This window comes from Pimephales promelas, chromosome 12 (assembly GCF_988280905.1).
Source record: "Pimephales promelas chromosome 12, fPimPro1.hap1.1, whole genome shotgun sequence".
Classification (NCBI taxonomy): Eukaryota; Metazoa; Chordata; class Actinopteri; order Cypriniformes; family Leuciscidae; genus Pimephales; species Pimephales promelas.
Genome location: NC_142780.1, coordinates 20,649,275 through 20,668,368, shown reverse-complemented (window position 1 = coordinate 20,668,368; position 19,094 = coordinate 20,649,275). Strand labels below are relative to the sequence as shown.

The window sequence follows — 19,094 nt, the reverse complement described above, 5'->3', positions numbered from 1 at the left end:
AATGAATATTGCAGCAAATCGCCACAACTTGGGGTAGCTCATTGGCGACATCTTGCGATTGAAACCGATTACTACGACAACAAATGCTAATACAAATGGCATGTTTACATTTACATTTGTAACGTGAGAACTCCTAAATTAAATGAAAATCCGAAAATAAGTAGATATTCTTAATAACTATATATATATATATATATATATATATATATATAACATTTTATAACGCACCTCTCCATAACATGACATTTTTTAATTTTCACTTTAATACTAACATTTTCACGTTTCTAATGTCAAGTGGTAGTCCTAATTTGGAAAGAAAATGGTCAATTATAACAATTCAACTTTTATTGTAGACCTATGGAAAGGGGCAATTAAAAAATAAACAGATTTTTTTTTTCATTCCCTTGCTATAATTGTCCATTGTTCTTAATGTAAACATCGCCCTAGATGTGATCGCTCGCATATCATGTGCAGAGTTTCTGCAAGACGCGCTTTCTAAAACGTGGCACTTTAACTGAATGTTCTTCCTCCGTTCATAGAATAAATGAGCGATTTTCTAGCGAATTTCGTCTGGATTTTAATAAAAAATCAAATCAGGGCAGTAGTCCACCTATTTTAAATATACATTACAAAAAATTATGATGATACAAAAGCAATTACAAAGTTGACAAGTTGGAATTCACACTGATAGTAGCCTATGAAAACCTTTCTTTCCTTTATCGCGTCAGCCTCCACTTTTCTGCTACAGATTGAAGCGCTGCGCCGTTATTTTCAATGATAAATAGATGCTACTGCAAATTTCTGGTGTTATTTTTATGATTGTTTTGGGGCATTCTACAGCCCTTCATGAAACCTTTAAACACAGCTAGAATCCACCTCAGAGTGCTTTTAATTAATGCACAAATCGTAAAAAAAAAAAAAAAAATCCGATTTGGTGGGCAAGGCAGACGTTTGGCTGAGTCCACCCCTGTACATTCCTACATTGTCTAGATAGAACCAGCCCGGTCCCATCTACCATCCTCCTGCAGGCCCCGGTCCTGTTGCTGCATAGGTGGGGTTCTGTGTGTCGCATGTAGCCTATTCGTTGGGTGGGGGGTGTTTGGCTCAGGATCCCCACCGCATTGGACAGCATGCATTTTATCTACCCAACACCAGAGTGAGACCCGGGAGCTTCCCCTACCGAGTTAAAGGGAAACACCGACATATCTGCACCGATAGGGGGCGTAAGTGTAACTCCCGAAGCCAGCATCGACGCAGTGCTCCTCCACGCCCTCTTCTCTTCATTCACTGTGCTCAATTTCAGCTTGTAGCAAGACCAAGGAAGCCTTGTCTAGAAACAGCACTGCAGTCATGGCAGTTTCAACAGGTTTGTCTATTTATTGCATTTGTATGCTTTTACAGATGAAACCGCATGGTGTGGCAAAATGAATCAAAAAAATCAAACTGCATGTTAAATAAGTGAGACTTTAGCTGTTTGTCGTGACTCGTAAGTAGGCTATAACTGAATAAAAAAATAGTTAATCCTGTTATTTGACAGGAATTACTATTAGGCTATAATTGCATATTCAGGAATTGCAGTCTAATTTATTTTATTATTTTTTTGAGGTATAGGCTACTGCTTATTGGCTACTTCGATGGTATTGTTTTAAAACTGTTTTCATACAGTTAAAATGAAAGCAATGCATTCTTTATAAGCGCCGTTATTGAAAGATGGATTTAATTAATTATTCACGAAAATTAAAATAGTCAAACCCGTATTAATTACTGTTCCCTTGAACACAAAATGTTGAAGAATGGCAGTCTCATTCTCTCATCTTTTTTTTCTATACAATGAGAATGAAGAGTGGAATAACATAAGAGTGAGTATTATGATGAAAACGTTCATTTTAGGGTGGACTATCCCTTTAAGAGTGAATGGGGGTGCTGAAAATCGCTAACTAAGCACTTGCCACTGAAGTTCAGCACCGCATCATTGCGATAGAGTCAGTTCACGAGATAAAACCTCTTTAATCCAAAGATATTACAAAGATGTCTATATTGCATGTTAGTTTGTGGGTTTCTGTCCCCCCTCTCCATATAGATAATAAAAGCTCCGACTATTGGCAGTTTGAACAGCTTTCTATTGATTCTCATTATAGGAAGGTCCACACGCCTGTGGAGACTGCAGGTTCTCAGAGCGCGTGCACATCTAACCGGCTTGTCGCTGAGCTTGCAGTCTCGTTATGCAGATAATCAATCACCCCATTTACTGACGCTTTCTGCTGAAAACATACAAGTTTGCAAGACACCTTGTGCCTCGTCCATGCTCAAAGGCTAATTGAAATCTCTGTTGATGTGATTAATAATTCAATCGATTGCAGTCTGAATGCGTCTCAGCGTTATTCAAGAGCTCATTGACTCTGACAGTCATTCCCACATTTATAGATTTATTAAACCAGCATCTGTCCATGGTACTGAACTCTGTCCCCTGCATTGTTTTCCTTACACGTCTTCACTGGCATCACATTGCTGCTAGGTCCATATTAAGCATATCGATGTTTCTTTTGTTTCAGGGTTGTTAAATATATTTAAATGTATTTACAGAGTCATACATGGATTTGGACCAGAGTGCCTTTCATTATGGTAAGCAGTTGAGTACTGCATGGAGATATTTATTTATTTAAAACAGTCCGGTTTCACAGACAGGGCTTAGATGAAGCCTTAGTTCAATGAGGGCATTTAGCTTTTATAAATGTGCCTTAGAAAAAAAAAAAAAAACATTACTGGTGTGCATCTTGAGGCAAAACAACGGCACTGACATATTTAGGACTGTCAAGTGATTAATCGCGATTAATCGCATCCAAATTAAAAGTTTGTGTTTACATAATATATGTGGGTTCACTGTGTATAATTATTTTATATGTAAATACACACACATGCTTGTATATATTTAAGAAATATTTTCATGTATATACTGTATATAGATTTATAAATAATTTATATTATATATAAATATAAATATTTTATAGATAAACAATATATTTTTCTTAAATATGCATGCATGTGTGTGTATATATATGTTTACAAAATTATTATACAAAGTGGACCCACATATATTATGTAAACACAAACTTTTATTTTGGATGCGATTAATCGCGATTAATCGTTTGACAGCCCTATATTTTCAGGTATATCAATGCAAGTTGCTTCCAGTTAAAACAGCTCAAACATGCTTGTTAGTCTGGGACTATCTCAAGCCTTGTCTGTGAAACTGAGGCAAAGTCAGTAAAACAGAGTATTTCACCACTCTTGATTTCTGAGCTCAGATTACGAGACGTTGCGGACCACGGGTGTCATCCTAGCTGCGATTATGTTCGTTGGTGGAATTCTTATTGCTCTGAGTAAGTCACTAACATAATAACCATAGACATGTTGTAATATAGGATGTGCTGAATGAGTGCAAATAATAGTAAACGGCTGCGATGTTAGATTCTAAACATTTTCTGGTCACAAAGGATTCGCCTGACAATGATTGTAGTCAATCCCATTTGACCTCAATCAGCGCAGTGTAGGGCTATCAAACGATTAATCGCGATTAACCGCATCCAAAATAAAAGTTTGTGTTTACATAATATATGTGGGTGCACCGTGAATAATTATTTTATATATATAGATACACACACATGCTTGTATATATTTAAGAAATATTTTCATGTATATACTGTATTTATAATATAATTTATATGATATATAAATATAAATATTTTATATATAAATAATATTTTTTTCTTAAATATACAGTACATGCATGTGTGTGTATTTATATATATACAAAATAATTATACACAGTGCACCCACATATTATGTATACACAAACTTTTATTTTGGATGCGATTAATCGCGATTAATCGGTTGACAGCCCACAGTGAACACAAGTCAATTCACCAAATCATGTGTCTGAGTACTTCAATATGAAAAATGTTGGTCAATTTAAATGAGATTGAGTTCATTCCCTCCAAACTGCCTGAACTGAAACGGAATTGACCCCAATCAAAGTCCCTTTCAATTTCATAATTCACCATCTCTAAATGTTTTTTGCCCCAACAGGTAAAAAGTGCAAATGTTCGAAATCCAAGTAAGCGGTTTTCACACAGCCTTGACTGTGCATGTGGAATGAAGGATGAGGAAACGTCTTGAACGAAAAAAGATGTACATGGAATTGACGGTGCCATGAGTGTCCTCTGTAAAGCTCCTTTACTGTTTGAATGCGGCCCCTGGTTTCTAAATCGATTCTTCTTTCAGCTTCTTTCTTCTTTCAGCTCACCTACACTGTCTATTCATTCAAACAACAGCACGTTTCAAATCCCCGCCTGTCGTGCTCAAATGAGACAGCAGAAAGTTGGTTGTTGTGCTTCCCAAATTAAGAACTGAACGATGTGCTCTTTGTGTGGGTAGGCAGTGTGTATCAAGACCGCATGTCCTCCTGAGAGGATCTGAATCGTCGTCAGGCACTTGCATACAAATCAACCGACAATACTTACATTTGATTAATGCGGATGAGCATGCTTGCTAAATATGGAGTGCTTAAGATGGACCAGTGTGGCTTATTGGCATAAACCGTATGATATTTTCCCCCACTACAGATCTAGTCCAGTGGAAAGCCCTCAACCACAGACAGAAGGTACAGTATGTCAACATTAATTAATGTTCTATTCAAAAATACTGTTCGAATTTATTGATTTTTCCTTTTTTTCCCTTTCAGTTCCCCCTCAAACGGTGTAAAGCTGATGGTGCAACGGGGCGGCTCATTACAGTGAGAGGAAATGCTCAGACTCACAAAGTTACTTACAAGAATGTGGAGGAGAGTAGAACCCGCTTGACCTCTTTTTGTAACCTCAGCCTAAATGCTGGTGTGTGGCTGTATTTTTAGGTCGCTCAGTTGAACATGTGCTTCATTATGTCGTTATAGTGCTAATGATACTATTCATGATGCACCTCATATGACTGCGGTTATTTGACTTATGCATGAATAATTTGCTTTAATTGTGATTTATTATATGAGGGCTACCGGTAGATCTAAAGGCATTTTTTTGGAAATACTTCAGCAGACTGATTGAATGACAGATGTTTCATCTAATAGATTTCATATCCTTCAGACAGATACGGTGAAATTGAATTTAACACTCGTTTACATTTTAACAAAGAATATTAGCAGCTCTCCAGCATGGAACTATGCACAATCCTGTGTGTCGCCCTGTGTAATTTGTGCATGACGGGTGTCAACAAAATGTAAGACAATTGTAAATTTTAGTATTTATGTCTTGTATTATTATATTTATTTATTATTTTAGTTCCTGAATATTTATTATTTCTATATTGAATTATACTATTGGATCCATTCCATCCATTTACTGAAAAAATAATCTAAACATACACAAACGTATTTCCGTTTACAAATTTTAAGGTCATTTATTGGATCAGAAAAGTCATTATGCTACTGGGCATGTCTTTGAGGAAGGGATAGAAACTAAGAAAGTCTTGCCTTAAGAACTAATGGTGTAACAATCAAATGCAGAGTTGCAAAGTAACTAGTAGTTACTAAACCCCTATTATAACTGAACATTAAGTAACTACTCACGAGCAGCTGGTGGAACCTAACCTTGGAGTTAAACATGATCTTATGTCAATTGTAACAGCATGAATGTTTATATACTGTTTTCCAGAAAACAAAGCACTTTACAGTAATACTTTAATTACTCCCATTACTAAAAGCAACTGATTTAATTGCAACTGGATGGATTTATGTCTCATGTACTAATAAATGAAAAAGCATCCATATAACTTTTAGAATAATGAATCAGTGATCATTTGGCATGTTTTTTTTTTTTTGGGAGGAATGCAGAAGTTTTTTTTTTTGTGTGTGTGTGTGTGTGTATTATACTTTGAAATGAAGTTATTGAGTATGACTAAGCAGCAGTCGTAATGATGAGTTCGATACAGTTATATGAAAATGCGTTTTTATTATTCATCCAAAAATTAGTCGTCATACCAAAGACATTTGTCTCAATAAAAGATCCTGAGTTATAGAGGTTCATTCTTGGTTTTCACTTTGATTAGCTTTACTTAGTTTGGTTTGGTCAGACGTATAATGCAAAACACACAAACACATTAATAAAACAATAATAATTTGCAGAAATACATGAATAAGTTGATCATAACAATATTGTAAAACATTGTACATTCAATCAAGCAGATTTTAATGCTACTTTATATTCTCACAGAATTCAGTTTTGTCGGATGGTTTCATTCATTAAGTGTTTGTGATATTTATTAAAAAATTGAGAAAACGTTCATAAATGAATGGAATTTGTTTTCAAACTAATTCTCATAAATTCACAGTCCTCTCTTTGTTTTAAAAGAAAGTGACATTAACGTGTGCTTTCCCTCATTTGAATTTCCATAGGGACATCATGGTGAATCATGTATCTCTCTGACTCAACAACAAAAACAACAACAACAACATCAAACGTTTAAAATCTTGATACAAGATCCCCACATACAAAAACCCTTCCTTACTATTCCACTGAATTAATATTGTTAAATCATATTAATGTTTGTGACTTGATTCTGAGAGGTCTTGAAGACAAAACTGCTGTACCTTCCTACCACAGAACCCCCTGACATTTCACCCCCTCGTGTATGACTCATGAAAATAACGCATTCACATACATAGTCGGATGACACATCTCCTATGATATCAAGTGTGCTGCAGTGCTGAGAAAAGTGCATTACATAGAGAACTGTCATTCATATCAAGCAATGAAATAAATAACTGAAAGTAACACGAACAAGAGCACGGCGAATAAAATGCAACACACACTAACCAAAAGCCATATAAATACTTCTGAAAACGAACGAAAATATCCCACTGATACAGTGATTTAAAAACTACATTTAAGCAAACCAATATGGTTTATAATTGAAGGTGGAAACTTGACTGGTACACTGACAGTCCTGTTGATTTCATTGAAATCTCTATTCAGGAACATAGTAAAATGCTGATGTTCAGCATTCAAATAAACCGGGAAGCAGCTTTATGGTACAGGATCGATGAATGATCCTTCAAAAAAGATATACTGTCATACTAAAATGATGCAATAGCTGAAAATCCTCATAAAAGGATACTGAAGACAAACCCATTCTTCTCCAGAGATGATCTAGATTCATTCTAGTCTAGGACGACTGTGTTTGGGTTCGTTTTAAAAGCTCTTTTTGGTATTAATTATTTGACAAAGGTCCATTCAATCCATAATTGTTCTTATCTACATCTTGATGAACAGTTGATCGTATTATCAAGATGTTTCATGTGCGTACTGTTATTTGCTGTAGACCTCTATTGGAGAAGATGGGGAACACTGGGACTGATCAGTCCAAGTCATTCTTGGTCCTGTAAGGATGTAAAACGCCGCCTCGAGGAGGCACTTTTCTTCTTCAAGATGAGCTTGAGCTGAGGGAGAGAAAGAGCGAGAGGGGGAAAAGTGGTGTCAGCTAGTGTTCTTCTCATCCCATGACATTACAAAACAATGGAGCCATGATCAAACTGTACAAGAGAATGTTTTTTTATGGTTTGCACGGCACTGTACACACAAGTCCTTGCAGACTGGTTGTTATTAAAGGGTTAGTTCACCCAAAAATGAAAATTCTGTCAGTATTTACTCTCCTTCATGTTGTTCCAACCCCGTAAGACCTTCGTTCATCTTCGGAACATGAAATAAGATATTTTTGATGAAATCTGAGAGCTGGATCACTCCTCCATACTAGTCCATAGGCTTCTTGAGGGATTGAAACTTGCCGGCCTCGAAAAGTTATTAAAGACATCAATAAAATAGACCAAGTGACTACAGTGGCTCAATCTCAACTTTATGAAGCGACGAGAATAGTTTTTGTGCGCAAAAACAAACATAAATAACGACTTTATTTCAACTATTCACTTCCTTCTTTTTGCGCCTCTAGTCAGTTAAACTAGCGTAATTGCGTAGAGCTACGTCACACGTAGGCTCACTATTGGCCAACGCTGGTCATGTGTGTGATGCATGTGACGTAAAAATCACAAAAAGTGTTCTCGTTGTTTGATAAACTTAAGATTGAGCCACTGTAGTCACTTGAACTATTTTAACGATGTCTTTAATAACTTTTCGAGGCCGGCAAGTTTCAATCCCTCAAGAAGCCTATGGACTAGTATGGAGGAGTGATCCAGCTCTCAGATTTCATCAAAAATATCTTAATTCGTGTTCCGAAGATGAACGAAGGTCGGAACAACGTGGGGGGAGAGTAAATATTGACAGAATTTTCATTTTTGGGTGAACTATCCCTTTAAATAAAAGCCTCTTACTCTCTCTCCTTTGTCTCCGCTCTGCAGTAAGTGAGCGGGCTGGTCGTTCTCCAGGTTGCGGATGCTGGGATCAGCACCACGACTCAGCAGCAGCCGGATCAGTTCCTCCTGATCGGGGCTTCCGTGCAGCCCCGCGGCCATGTGTAGGGCAGTGTGTCCGTGAGCCTGAGAGGAGACAGACAATATATAGATAATGATGTCACACTGTTGTACGCTGTAAGTTTATATGTACTAGAGTTCATTATAGTATGGGATAAATGTAGTGATGATTAAATCACATTATAGTCTGTGAATTTCATTGGGAGAGCAATTTGTCACTGAGCTTGCCTTGTCTGAGTTATTTTTCAGTGACTCTTTCTGCAAGTTGGACAGTTACTACAGTCGTCCCGTTAGGAGTCACCCCAGCAGTATTATCCACACAGCTTTTTACACCGGATTCCCTTCTTGACGCAACCCAACACTGAGACTCAGTCTCACACACTTTGGACTATGGGGGAACCAGAGCACCCATAGAAAATAGGGTGAGCATGTAAATTCCACACAGCTCAGCCAGGGCTCAAAGAGAGGACCTTCTTGCTGTGAGGCAACAGTGAGCCACCACACCACCCTAAATCATCCATCCATTCATTCAGGAACAAAATGAGTGAGTCACTGGGTCGATCACTCAACCGATTCATTAAAAAAAAAAACCTCTGAATCATTTATGAAAGGGTTGTACTTATGTGATTCCTTGAATCATTCCACTGATTCATTCAAACGGGAATCGTACAGGAACTATACAAATGACTGTATGAGTGAGTCACTTTCTTTCATCCAACTGATTCGTTAAAAGAAAAATGCTTGATTTTTATAAGTGATTCAGTGAATCATTCAACCGATTTGTACAAAAACACTGAATCATTCAGGAATCATTCACAAAATCAACACTTCTTGTTGTATTTATATGTGATTCAGGTGAATAATTCCACTGATTAGTCCATAAAACAGGGAATCATACAGGAAATATACAACTATACCAATTACTGTATGAGTGAGTCACTGGGTAGTTCACACAACTGAATTGTAAAAAAAAAACCTCTGAATCATTCAGGAAGGAAACAGGTGTTTTTTATGAGTGATTCAGTGAATCATTCAACCGATTTGTTCAAAAACACGGAATCATTCAGGAACAGAACAAATTACTGTAGCCTATTTAGGCCTATGGGTCGCTCCCATTTACTGTCTATGGGCCACTCAGCCGATTAAAAAACTCCACGGATTCATTCGGGATGAAACAGGTGACTTCACTGATTCACCTACTACTGGATATATTACCTACTACGTATGATTTCGTAGGTGAATGAAAGTCAATACAATATCATGTTTCTCACTTTCATGTTGATGAACGCTTGCATATTGGAGATTTGGAGGCTCAGAAAGAAGCGCACGAGACGGATATTCCCCTCCTTCACTGCCAGGTGAAGAACGGTCTTGTTGCTTTTGATTTCCTGAAAAAGACAGAGGCACAGTCTGTCAACAAAGTGAAACTGAAGCAACATCAAAGCTAGCGTGGCATGAATGAAGTTTCTTCCTTTTGCGGCATTCTCAAAACGAAACCACGCTATATGGAACAATGACAAAATCAATTGTTTGTCTGTCTGTCAGAAAGGAACATTTGGGAAATATATCTTGTCTTTTCCTATACCCATAAATATCTACTATAATTTGTAAATGTCAGTAACTGTAATTTGTGTGTTTGTTTCTAGATAACTTAGCCATATTACACCATGTAAAGAAAAAACAACAACAACAACAGGTGCCCACCAATCATATATTCATTTAAAAAATAAGTTTTGTGGTGGGAAAAAAACAGTTGTTTATTTAAAACTATTTATTATTATAAAATAGCAAGTAAGCACAAGCTAAAGCAGTTTATTTGATATTTCACTGTCCCTTCCACATAATATCAAAGTCTAATTAAATTAGAAAAATTTGTTTTATATACTATTCAATAGTTTTGTGTCAGTTAGATATTTAATAATTTAACACTTTTATTCAACAATGATACATTAAATTGATCAAAGTGACAAGAGATTTTTACTTCAAATAAAAGCTCTTCTTTTGTGCTTTATATTCTTAAAATAATCCAAAAATAGGTATCGCACTTTCCACAAAAATATTAAGCAGCACAATTGTTTTCAATATTGATAATAAGAAAAGTTTCCTGAGAACTAAATCAGAATGATTTCTGAAAGATCATGTGACATTGAAGACAGGAGTAATGATGATGAAAATTCAGCTTTTCCATCACAGGAATAAATTACATTTTAAAATATATTCAAATAGAGAACAATCTGTTCAGAAGTGTAATAATATTTCACAACATCACTGTTTTTACTGTTCTTTTGATCATATAAATGCAGCCTTGTTGAGCATTAGAGACTTCTTTCAAAAACTTTTTTTAAAAAAACACAAATTCGCACAAACTTTTGAACAGTGTAAGATACATAAATAGCTTTATTTTGGCACTTTACACGTTATTATGGGCCATTTTATAATATTTATTATTTAATGGGTGTCTCTCTGTATATCCACCAATGGGTCCTTTAGCAATAATGAACACATTACTTCATTACCATTGGGATTAAAATGGAATTAAATGGAGTACCTGACTGAGAACTGAAGCCCCAGCATTTATAAGAAGCCTCAAACACATCAGTTTATCTTCTGCCTGAGACTCTAGAGCGCCATCGACTAGCCATGTTGAGGATGAGGAGGATGCATGTATAGCCTTTATCGTGGCACAGTGAGAGATCACTGCGCAGTGCAGAGGAGTCAGACCTAAAGTTAGCAGGCAGAAGCAAGAGCTGTATATTATTGTTTCCTCAGATGTAACTGTGATGCTTAACAGAGAAAACGTTTATACCTTCAAAATTACGAGCCTCCAGGTCCACCAGCAGTCCAGCAAACAGAATAACCTATAAAATCAAAGTGGTTTTGATGCATGCTTTTGTTATTATTAATGATTTGACATATGGGTGGTCTTTCACCTCCATGACACGAGGGAAACCGTAGGTGGCAGTCAGATGGAGCGCGGTTTGACCGTTGACATCACAGATGCCGATGTCCGCACCAAGAGAGAGGAGATCCTGGACTATGTCTGGTTGATTAGCAGTTACGGCCACCAGCAAAGCAGTCTTGAATACAAAGGAACAAAAAGTCAGTGAGTGCATTGATAACAATACAAATTCCCTGGGGCATCATAAATGTGTCCTACAATAGGTTTACATGCACCCAAGGTCAGATAACACTTTAATTTTCTTATAATATACATTGTAGCATCACTTCTTTTCTCACAGCACTTGAAATGGTTCAATTAAAGGAGGATTCAGTCTCTCTCTAAACCCCTCCTTTATGAAAGCCTACTTTGCTCTGATTGGTCAGATGATGACTCAGTCCGTTGTGATCGGTTTAACGCTTAAATAGCATGTCGGAAGCAAAGAGTCTATTACCATATTTGAATTTCAGCTCTGGAGGCTTCCTCAGCTCTAACGCACACACTGATATGAACTATAATGATGCCATTGGTTTTACCTAATCAATCTAATTCTTTGGAAGTATTGCAAAGTGGATTTGCTTTCGCAGCTTAGAAAGCAGTGTATTTTCAACACAAGACAAACCAAACACTTCTAGGCATCATTTACAACCACAGTGTTTGAGTGCGGCACGGGTCAAAGTAGACGTTATTCGGAGGCAGCCAGTGAAGACTAATTTGTTACAAACTTGCTTAGGTATTCAGAAAGTAAGAATGGAATTACTGACAACTTGTTTAAGGCAGTTCAGAATCTGTTCAGAATATGGTATGAGAATAACTATTTATTGTGGATTTTGAACTTTTCAGACCTTTTACATTCACAAACAGTTACACAATACATGAAAAGTGTAATGGAACTATTAAGCATAATGAAACACACTATTATGAGGGGCCCTTTAACAGTATTTTGTTGTGATATTCACCTTGCCCTTGTGTTCTTTAGAGTCCAACTTCCCCAGTCCACGAAGTTTCTCCGCAGCAGCAAAAGCATATTCCCTCAGGCCTTTCGCTGTGTAGATATGTAAAATCCTAAAAGAGAGGAAGAACAAAGTTTCGGTTTTCATTTACCGTCTAACAACCTTTCTGTTTTCAGTTAGAGTCACTTTTCTCTAGGACTTGCGCTTACAGTGGTTTCATTAGTTGAGAAACTCACAAGGCCTTAGAAGACCCCTCTGGTGAAACACCTAATGCTGATACATTAACTGAGGAATTTACATAATGACATAATGTGTACATGACTGGAAGGTGTCGAAATAAGACTGCAAATTATATTTAGCATACAAAATTGCTACATTGAAAATGACCTCCCGGTATTAGTTTTTTTTTTTTTAAAAAGTCAAAAATGTAATTAAGTTGTGTACACATATTAATGATGTATTTTCAAAAGGGTTAAAAACTCTATTATGGAATTATTAGGAATTATTTGTTCATAAATATCACTACGTTCTTTGAATTGAAATTTAGCAATGAAAAAAAAAATACTAATAAAAGATAATGCTAAACTACTTAATTTGACTAAAATCATTGACCCATTTTCATAAAGAAATAAAATAAAAGGTTACATATTTAAACATTCCTATATTTATGGGGGTTTACTAGAAGAGATTATATGCATGACCATCGGTTTTGTGTTAGTGAGTATTTATTTAAAAAAATATATTTTGCTCAGCAAAGATGCAATTGATCGAAAAGTGACAGTAAAGACTCTTAAAATGTTACAAAACATTTATTTTTCAAATAAATGCTTGAACTTACAGTTAATCAAACAATCCTGAAAAATGTATCAAGGTTTGCACAAACAAAAACCCCATTAAGGAGCATAACATTGATTAAAAAAAATGAAATGTTTTTTAGCCCAAAAGCACAAGTAAATTAAGTTTTAAAATGTATTAAAATAGAAAACAGTTATTTTAAATAGTCTAAATATTTCACAATATCACTGTTTTTACTGAGCTGCCTTTGTGAGCATAATATAATTTTTTGAACAGTGGTGTACTTATTTGAAGTCTACATAACTACAGATAATTCTTCCAATGGTCAGTTACCCTGTTACCGCATCCGTGGTAGTATATCTCCACCCCAAACAACATGCAGAAAACGTTCCTTTGACTTACGTGTCCCCATCATCATCCTGCCAGGTGGTTCTACTATAATCCATGTTCTGCAGGAAGACTCGAGCCTCCTGCAGCTTCACCATATCCATCTGGGGCCTGAACTCTGGGAGAACGTATTGGCTTGTGTGATCCTCTGCTCTGGAGTCAGATGGCCAACACAAGCCTGAGCTCTGAACGGGGACTGTCCCCGTCAAATCAGTCCCCGCAGCAGTTACAGGACACTCTGTTATAGACTGTGAGAAATGACAGAGAATGGGACTGAAACTTGACCAAATGAACGTGATTATGTAAGAAACCTTCAATTATTATAACTTTTAGAGCACTTACATATTGCTGTGTTGTCTGGGCGTCCTGGCAGTCTTGCATCTGCTGAGGGCTGTAGCCAGTGGCAAGCGTTTGTCCAATCTGGGTAAAGTTTGGTACGATGGAGGAACTGGATATGAACGAGAAAGGGTTGCACTGCTGTAGGGAGGAATGTGCCTGATGAATGCTGGAAACTTCCCATCGGTCGTATCTAACTGCGCCCATGTCTGTGTAGCTTGCACTGGTTCCTGCAAAGGAAAGAGATCGTCTTTAGAATTTAAATGTCATTGAAGCCCCATTTTAAAAGCAAAATCCTCATTTAGCAGAGACACTCAGACTCACCGACGGTGGGAGATTGTATTGATGCACACACCTGTTGGATACATTTTGGAGGATGATTAAAGACGTTTATATCAGCCTCAAGACATTCATTCTTAGAGGTATAATAGTTTTGACTGACTGGGACAGATGCAGCGCCACCAGTAGTATAAGATGCTGTAGAACAGGAGGGGGGTGCTGAGGAGGTCTCTCTCTTTCTCTTCTGCTCCAGGAGTTTCTTCACTGTGGGCAGAGGGTAACACGCCTTTTCCTTTGGTGCTGTGGACACAGAAATAAACCATTTTTACACTGTAAAAAATATTTTCAAGATTTGTTATCACAACATATTTTCTTTTGTCAAATCAACTTTATAATAATTTATTTAGTTGAGATAACTTATTATTTTGAGTTTCTGATGGTTAAATTAATCTACTTCATTGTATTAACTCACTTTTTCCAGTTCAAAAATTTTAAGGCAACCCAGGTTACTTACTTTTTTAAGTTAAACCAACAATATTTTTTTACAGTGTAGTAATCACAACATTTTTTTCTTTTGTCAAATCGACTTAAATAATTTATTTAGTTCAGATGACATATAATTTTGAGTTTCTGGTGGTTCAATTAATCTCCTTCATTGTATTAACTAACTTTTTCCAGTTCAATGAACTTAAAATTTTAAGGCAACCAGGTTACTTACTTTTTAAGTTAAATCATCAATATTTTTTTACAGTGTATAAGTAAAGATAAATGCTGCTAGAATCCCATAAAACGTGTAACAGCAGCATCGTTTTCAACATTGATCATTATATGAAATATTTCTTGAGGAGTCAATCAGCGCAGTAAACGGGGCTTGAGAACGCGTTGTGAGTGAGGGCGCATGGTAGCCTCCATGTTGCCAGATCCACCTAATGGAAAGGTGGCAGGAGTCTTCTGGACCTGTTTTTCTGATTTAATGTGACACTTTAGGAAGTTTTAAAGTGGAAAGTTACATGTTAGGGTTAGTGAAATATTAATCTTATTTTCAAAACACAAGCTTTGAACTTATTTCAGATTATTATTATGAATTTGTTTTGTTTTTCTTGTTTTTTGTAGCAATATCTGGCAAAATTTTACTGTCGGCATTAATAAAAAAAAAGCTTATTGACAAACTGTAATTGCATAAAGCTACCACATTCGGTAAGACAAACGCAATGATCATCCTGATTATCTGTAAGAAATGTATAACACTATTTGGTCTGTGTGAATTATAGAAATATAAGACTTGTTAGACCTACTTTTTCTATATTTCTTTGAAAATTCTGCTTTACCATCACCCTAACTTAACACCCGACCGCTAACTTTTGAATGGTAGTCTCTTTAAAGGGATAGTTCACCCAAAAATGAAAATTAAGTCATTAATTACTCACCCCCATGCTGTACCAACCCCGTAAGACCTTCGTTCATCTTCGGAACACAAATGAAGATATTTTTGATTAAATTTGAGAGCTTGATCACTACCACATAGGCACCCTAAGGGATTGAAACTCGACGGCCCAGAAAGTCATCGAAGAAAATGTTTAATTATTCCATGTCTACAGTGGCTCAACTATAAGTTTATCAAGCGGCGAGAATACTTTTTGTGTGAAAAGAAACAAAAATAACGACTTTATTCGACTATTCGGCCGTCAAGTTTCAATCCCTTAGGGTGCCTATGGGGTAGTGATCCAGCTCTCAAATTTAACCAAAAATATCTTCATTTGTGTTCCGAAGATGAACGAAGGTCTTACGGGGTTGGTACAGCATGGGGGTGAGTAATTAATGACTTAATTTTCATTTTTGGGTGAACTATCCCTTTAAATCTCTAAACTGATATTGATTTATCAAGCGAGAGTCCATGCACCCTTGCCCATTATCTTCATGAAGATTTCCTAATAAAGTATGTAATCTATTTTACAATTATATAATTGTGGAACCTTATTAACTAGATGCAGTGACTATCTTATCCAAGCTAATCATCATATTTATATACCTAAGAATGATATTTTTAGTTTTAAAGTAACAACAGTTAATCAATTCAGGAAAAGTTTAATCTTTCTAATTTGTTTTACAATGCCACAGCAAATGTAAGAGATTTGTTTAAACAAGTAAAACATTTACTTCTACATATCTATCTTGCTTCATTTAAAAGTAAATCTGACTGATTTCTACAGTAATGTGATTTCCCCATGGCAGGTGTCGTTTTTAATAGCAGGTGTCGCTATGACATAGAAAAGTATTTTCTTTGTGTTAGTCACTAAAAGAAACTGAAAAAGACAAGAATGCAAATATCGGAGGTTTCCAGTGGGCTTCAGTTACGTATTCTAGAGTAGAGAGAAGGAAAGTTTCTTCAAACTCTTGACCCCAAACGTGAGATAAGAAAGACATTTCCACCGAAGGAGCGTAATGCTCATCCTCTCACCCGTGAGGAAGGTATTCCATTTGGAAAAGAGGTGGTGAGGTCACGTCTACCTGTCTTCTTTATCAGAAACCCTGCGTCTATGGAGAGGGTTCTCACAAGAACATTCTCTGTAACTATTTCCTTTTCTCCGTTACGCTCTTCGTGGCAAACCACATCTTCCTGCATCTGACGTATACGTCCTCTGAAGAGGCCCGTCAGAGGTGTGTAAACAGATGATGCCTACCAAACAGTGGCAGCACTGAGCTGAAATCAGCTGCATATCACAGTTGAGCTGCAATACTTCATCTAGCCACCAGGAATAAACAAGGGGGATCTCGTTTAAATATTAATCAAATTACTGCTTCACTCACAGATATTTATGTCCCAAAAAATGCAGTGTGAGAAAAACACTTCTAACTTACTTCACTATCTTTTATGGGCTAGTCAGAGTGTATATTATGTAACTCCATGATCATCAGATATAATAGTTTTGCATATTTAGCCCAATAATAGTGTTTCGGTTGATTCATCTATAAATAGCTCAGACACAAGAACTGCTTTCTGTGAGATATCCAATTACAGGAAAAATAACTGGTTTCACCAAAACATTAAGTCATTCTTATGGCAAAGGGGATTCAGAAGAGGAAGGTGGCTTTGATTTAATCAGCATGGAAATTCCACTGGGCATAACCTCGAGAGGATCATTCCTTTTCTTATCTGTCTTCTTTTTTTGTGTTTTGTTCTCCATTCCACTTTAATTACTCCACTTCTCAGCCTGTTACTTTTTAAAGCTCACGATGTCAAAATGTACTGCTCGACATACAAGTGGCATGTATACAGACTCAAATGAAACAAACACTAAAAGAAAAATGATACTAAATTGTTATGTTTCTGGAAGTTTAAGAAAAACGCCAGAATGACATTGGTCAAATATCGAATGAGCTAAAACAATAATGGAGTTTAAAAAAATGTCTTGACAGATACACAAAGGTGTTATCACCATGTCTCAATGTGTAGCATAATAATTCAATTATGATATATTTACATTGTGTAGGAGGGAGAAAAATAAGGCGTTTATATATTGGACCCACAAATATCAAACAAAATAGTAAAGTTACAGTAGGCTATAGGTTTACAGTGAGAGTTGAATATCACAATCACACAGTTGTTTTTAAAACATTAGCCTATATTGCATGTATTTCTTTTTTTTTCTAATTTTATTTTAAATTAAACTAGGAAAAAATAGTCATGGGATTTAATTATTTTTAAGTTCATAAATATAAGTAGGCTAGTGATGTATGTTGAAACAACAGAATTCTAAACTATAGTTTAAGTTATAAGAGTTTAATGTAGGAAATTAGGAATGTTTGCCTAATATCTAAGTTTTACAGACGCTTGGGATGGGCTACTCATACTTAGTGAAACACCTATTCACATAGGCTACTCCAGCAGAGCTATTGGCTATATAGAAAATAACAGTGGTTTTGCTGTTCGCAACAGTTTTAAAGGTCACACGACGTCTACACACGTCTACAGAACATTGATTTTCATGTCTAAAATGTCCGAAAGCGTGGGCATCAGCGGCTGGGATACCCTCGCACCTCTATCTTGTACATTCAAAGTCGGAAATCCCTGGCCAATGAGTCACGCGCGCGGGTGTCCTCGCGGGGATTCCGCACATCTCACTACAGTATCTAGTACATATTTACTCATTAAAAAAAATCTTAGTTTGCCGTTTATTTACTTGGTTTATTCCACGAGACATTTGTAACTTGTATAATAGAAATGCTTCCTTTATAGTTTTATTATTTTTTTTCACAAGCTTTTCTTTTCTTTAAAAATTAGACCCACACCCAATTAAAAACGGGAAATGAAAGTCTAAAAGGGAGGAGTAGCCTAATTTATCAAGGGGTTTGTCCAAAAAAGTCGTAAAATGGCCTATCTCCTGTGTTGTTGGGGAATCCTTTATTCAAATTAGTTGTCTATTTTTAAACGGTCGTACATCACTGAACTTACGTCATAAAATAACTCATTACAGAAAGAGAAAAAGTAGCTAGTAGCCTATTCCATACGATGAAACCAGTTAAATAGTTGAATTTAACAGCCTATGTGTATTTTAATAAATGACTGGGTAAACGCAGTGTTGAATTGTTTAGGTCTAATAGGAACCAGAAAACTTTAACGTAGCTGTAACGTTATAGGCTACCTTTCTCGGCTAGACAAGGCTACTTTTTTGTCCATTTCACTCCATCAAATCAAAAATCATTCATTGTATATTATCCAGTTCCTTCTGCTGTAGCTAAAAATAATGTAAATAAAACATATTAATAAAAAAAGTCTTCGTACTCACATTTCTGAAAGTGCATGTCAGAATCCCTTTAGCTGTCTTTAATTCTCGACGCCCACGCCAGGTGAAATGATAGATGTCAGTCGCAGAGGAGCCTCTGATAAATGTCAACTCCTCGAGTCACTCACTGCCTGTTATTAACTGACTGACTT

At 36.3% G+C, this 19,094-nt stretch overlaps 2 protein-coding genes across 6 annotated transcripts; one reads left to right on the top strand and one right to left on the bottom strand.

Annotated features, from left to right (window-relative positions):
• The first annotated feature begins 991 nt into the window (after positions 1 to 991).
• Positions 992 to 6,065, top strand: fxyd7 (FXYD domain containing ion transport regulator 7). Of its 3 annotated transcripts, none has more exons than XM_089117653.1 (6): positions 992 to 1,223; positions 1,304 to 1,366; positions 2,584 to 2,622; positions 3,306 to 3,380; positions 4,623 to 4,660; positions 4,742 to 6,065. In XM_089117653.1, exons 2-6 carry the CDS (start codon positions 1,351 to 1,353, stop codon positions 4,907 to 4,909), a joined length of 336 nt encoding a protein of 111 aa, XP_088973779.1. In that variant the 5' UTR covers positions 992 to 1,223; positions 1,304 to 1,350; the 3' UTR covers positions 4,910 to 6,065. The 3 variants fall into 3 exon arrangements, with proteins under 3 accessions (XP_088973779.1, XP_039535888.1, XP_088973778.1); XM_039679954.2 differs by lacking the exon at positions 992 to 1,223 and adding an exon at positions 4,087 to 4,114 and having other exon boundaries at positions 1,230 to 1,366; positions 4,742 to 4,853; XM_089117652.1 differs by lacking the exon at positions 992 to 1,223 and having other exon boundaries at positions 1,233 to 1,366.
• On the bottom strand, positions 5,980 to 19,094 carry nfkbid (nuclear factor of kappa light polypeptide gene enhancer in B-cells inhibitor, delta). 3 transcript variants are annotated; one of them, XM_039679953.2, is made up of 12 exons: positions 18,946 to 19,094; positions 14,322 to 14,458; positions 14,204 to 14,234; positions 13,886 to 14,109; positions 13,559 to 13,791; positions 12,368 to 12,473; positions 11,401 to 11,547; positions 11,277 to 11,328; positions 11,019 to 11,191; positions 9,742 to 9,858; positions 8,372 to 8,536; positions 5,980 to 7,486 (listed from the first exon to the last, which is right to left on the bottom strand). In XM_039679953.2, exons 1-12 carry the CDS (start codon positions 18,959 to 18,961, stop codon positions 7,415 to 7,417), a joined length of 1,473 nt encoding a protein of 490 aa, XP_039535887.2. In that variant the 5' UTR covers positions 18,962 to 19,094; the 3' UTR covers positions 5,980 to 7,414. The 3 variants fall into 3 exon arrangements, with proteins under 3 accessions (XP_039535887.2, XP_088973777.1, XP_088973776.1); XM_089117651.1 differs by lacking the exon at positions 18,946 to 19,094 and adding an exon at positions 16,617 to 16,751; XM_089117650.1 differs by having other exon boundaries at positions 14,204 to 14,458.

Excerpts from the sequence above, each read along its gene's own strand:
- fxyd7 (XM_089117653.1), top strand. Across the intron at positions 3,381-4,622 it reads TGGAATTCTTATTGCTCTGA|ATCTAGTCCAGTGGAAAGCC; the intron begins GTAAGTCACTAA and ends CCCCCACTACAG. Across the intron at positions 4,661-4,741 it reads CCCTCAACCACAGACAGAAG|TTCCCCCTCAAACGGTGTAA; the intron begins GTACAGTATGTC and ends TTTCCCTTTCAG.
- nfkbid (XM_089117650.1), bottom strand. Across the intron at positions 12,474-13,558 it reads CAGGATGATGATGGGGACAC|GATTTTACATATCTACACAG; the intron begins GTAAGTCAAAGG and ends CCTCTCTTTTAG. Across the intron at positions 11,192-11,276 it reads GGAGGCTCGTAATTTTGAAG|GTCTGACTCCTCTGCACTGC; the intron begins GTATAAACGTTT and ends TGCTAACTTTAG.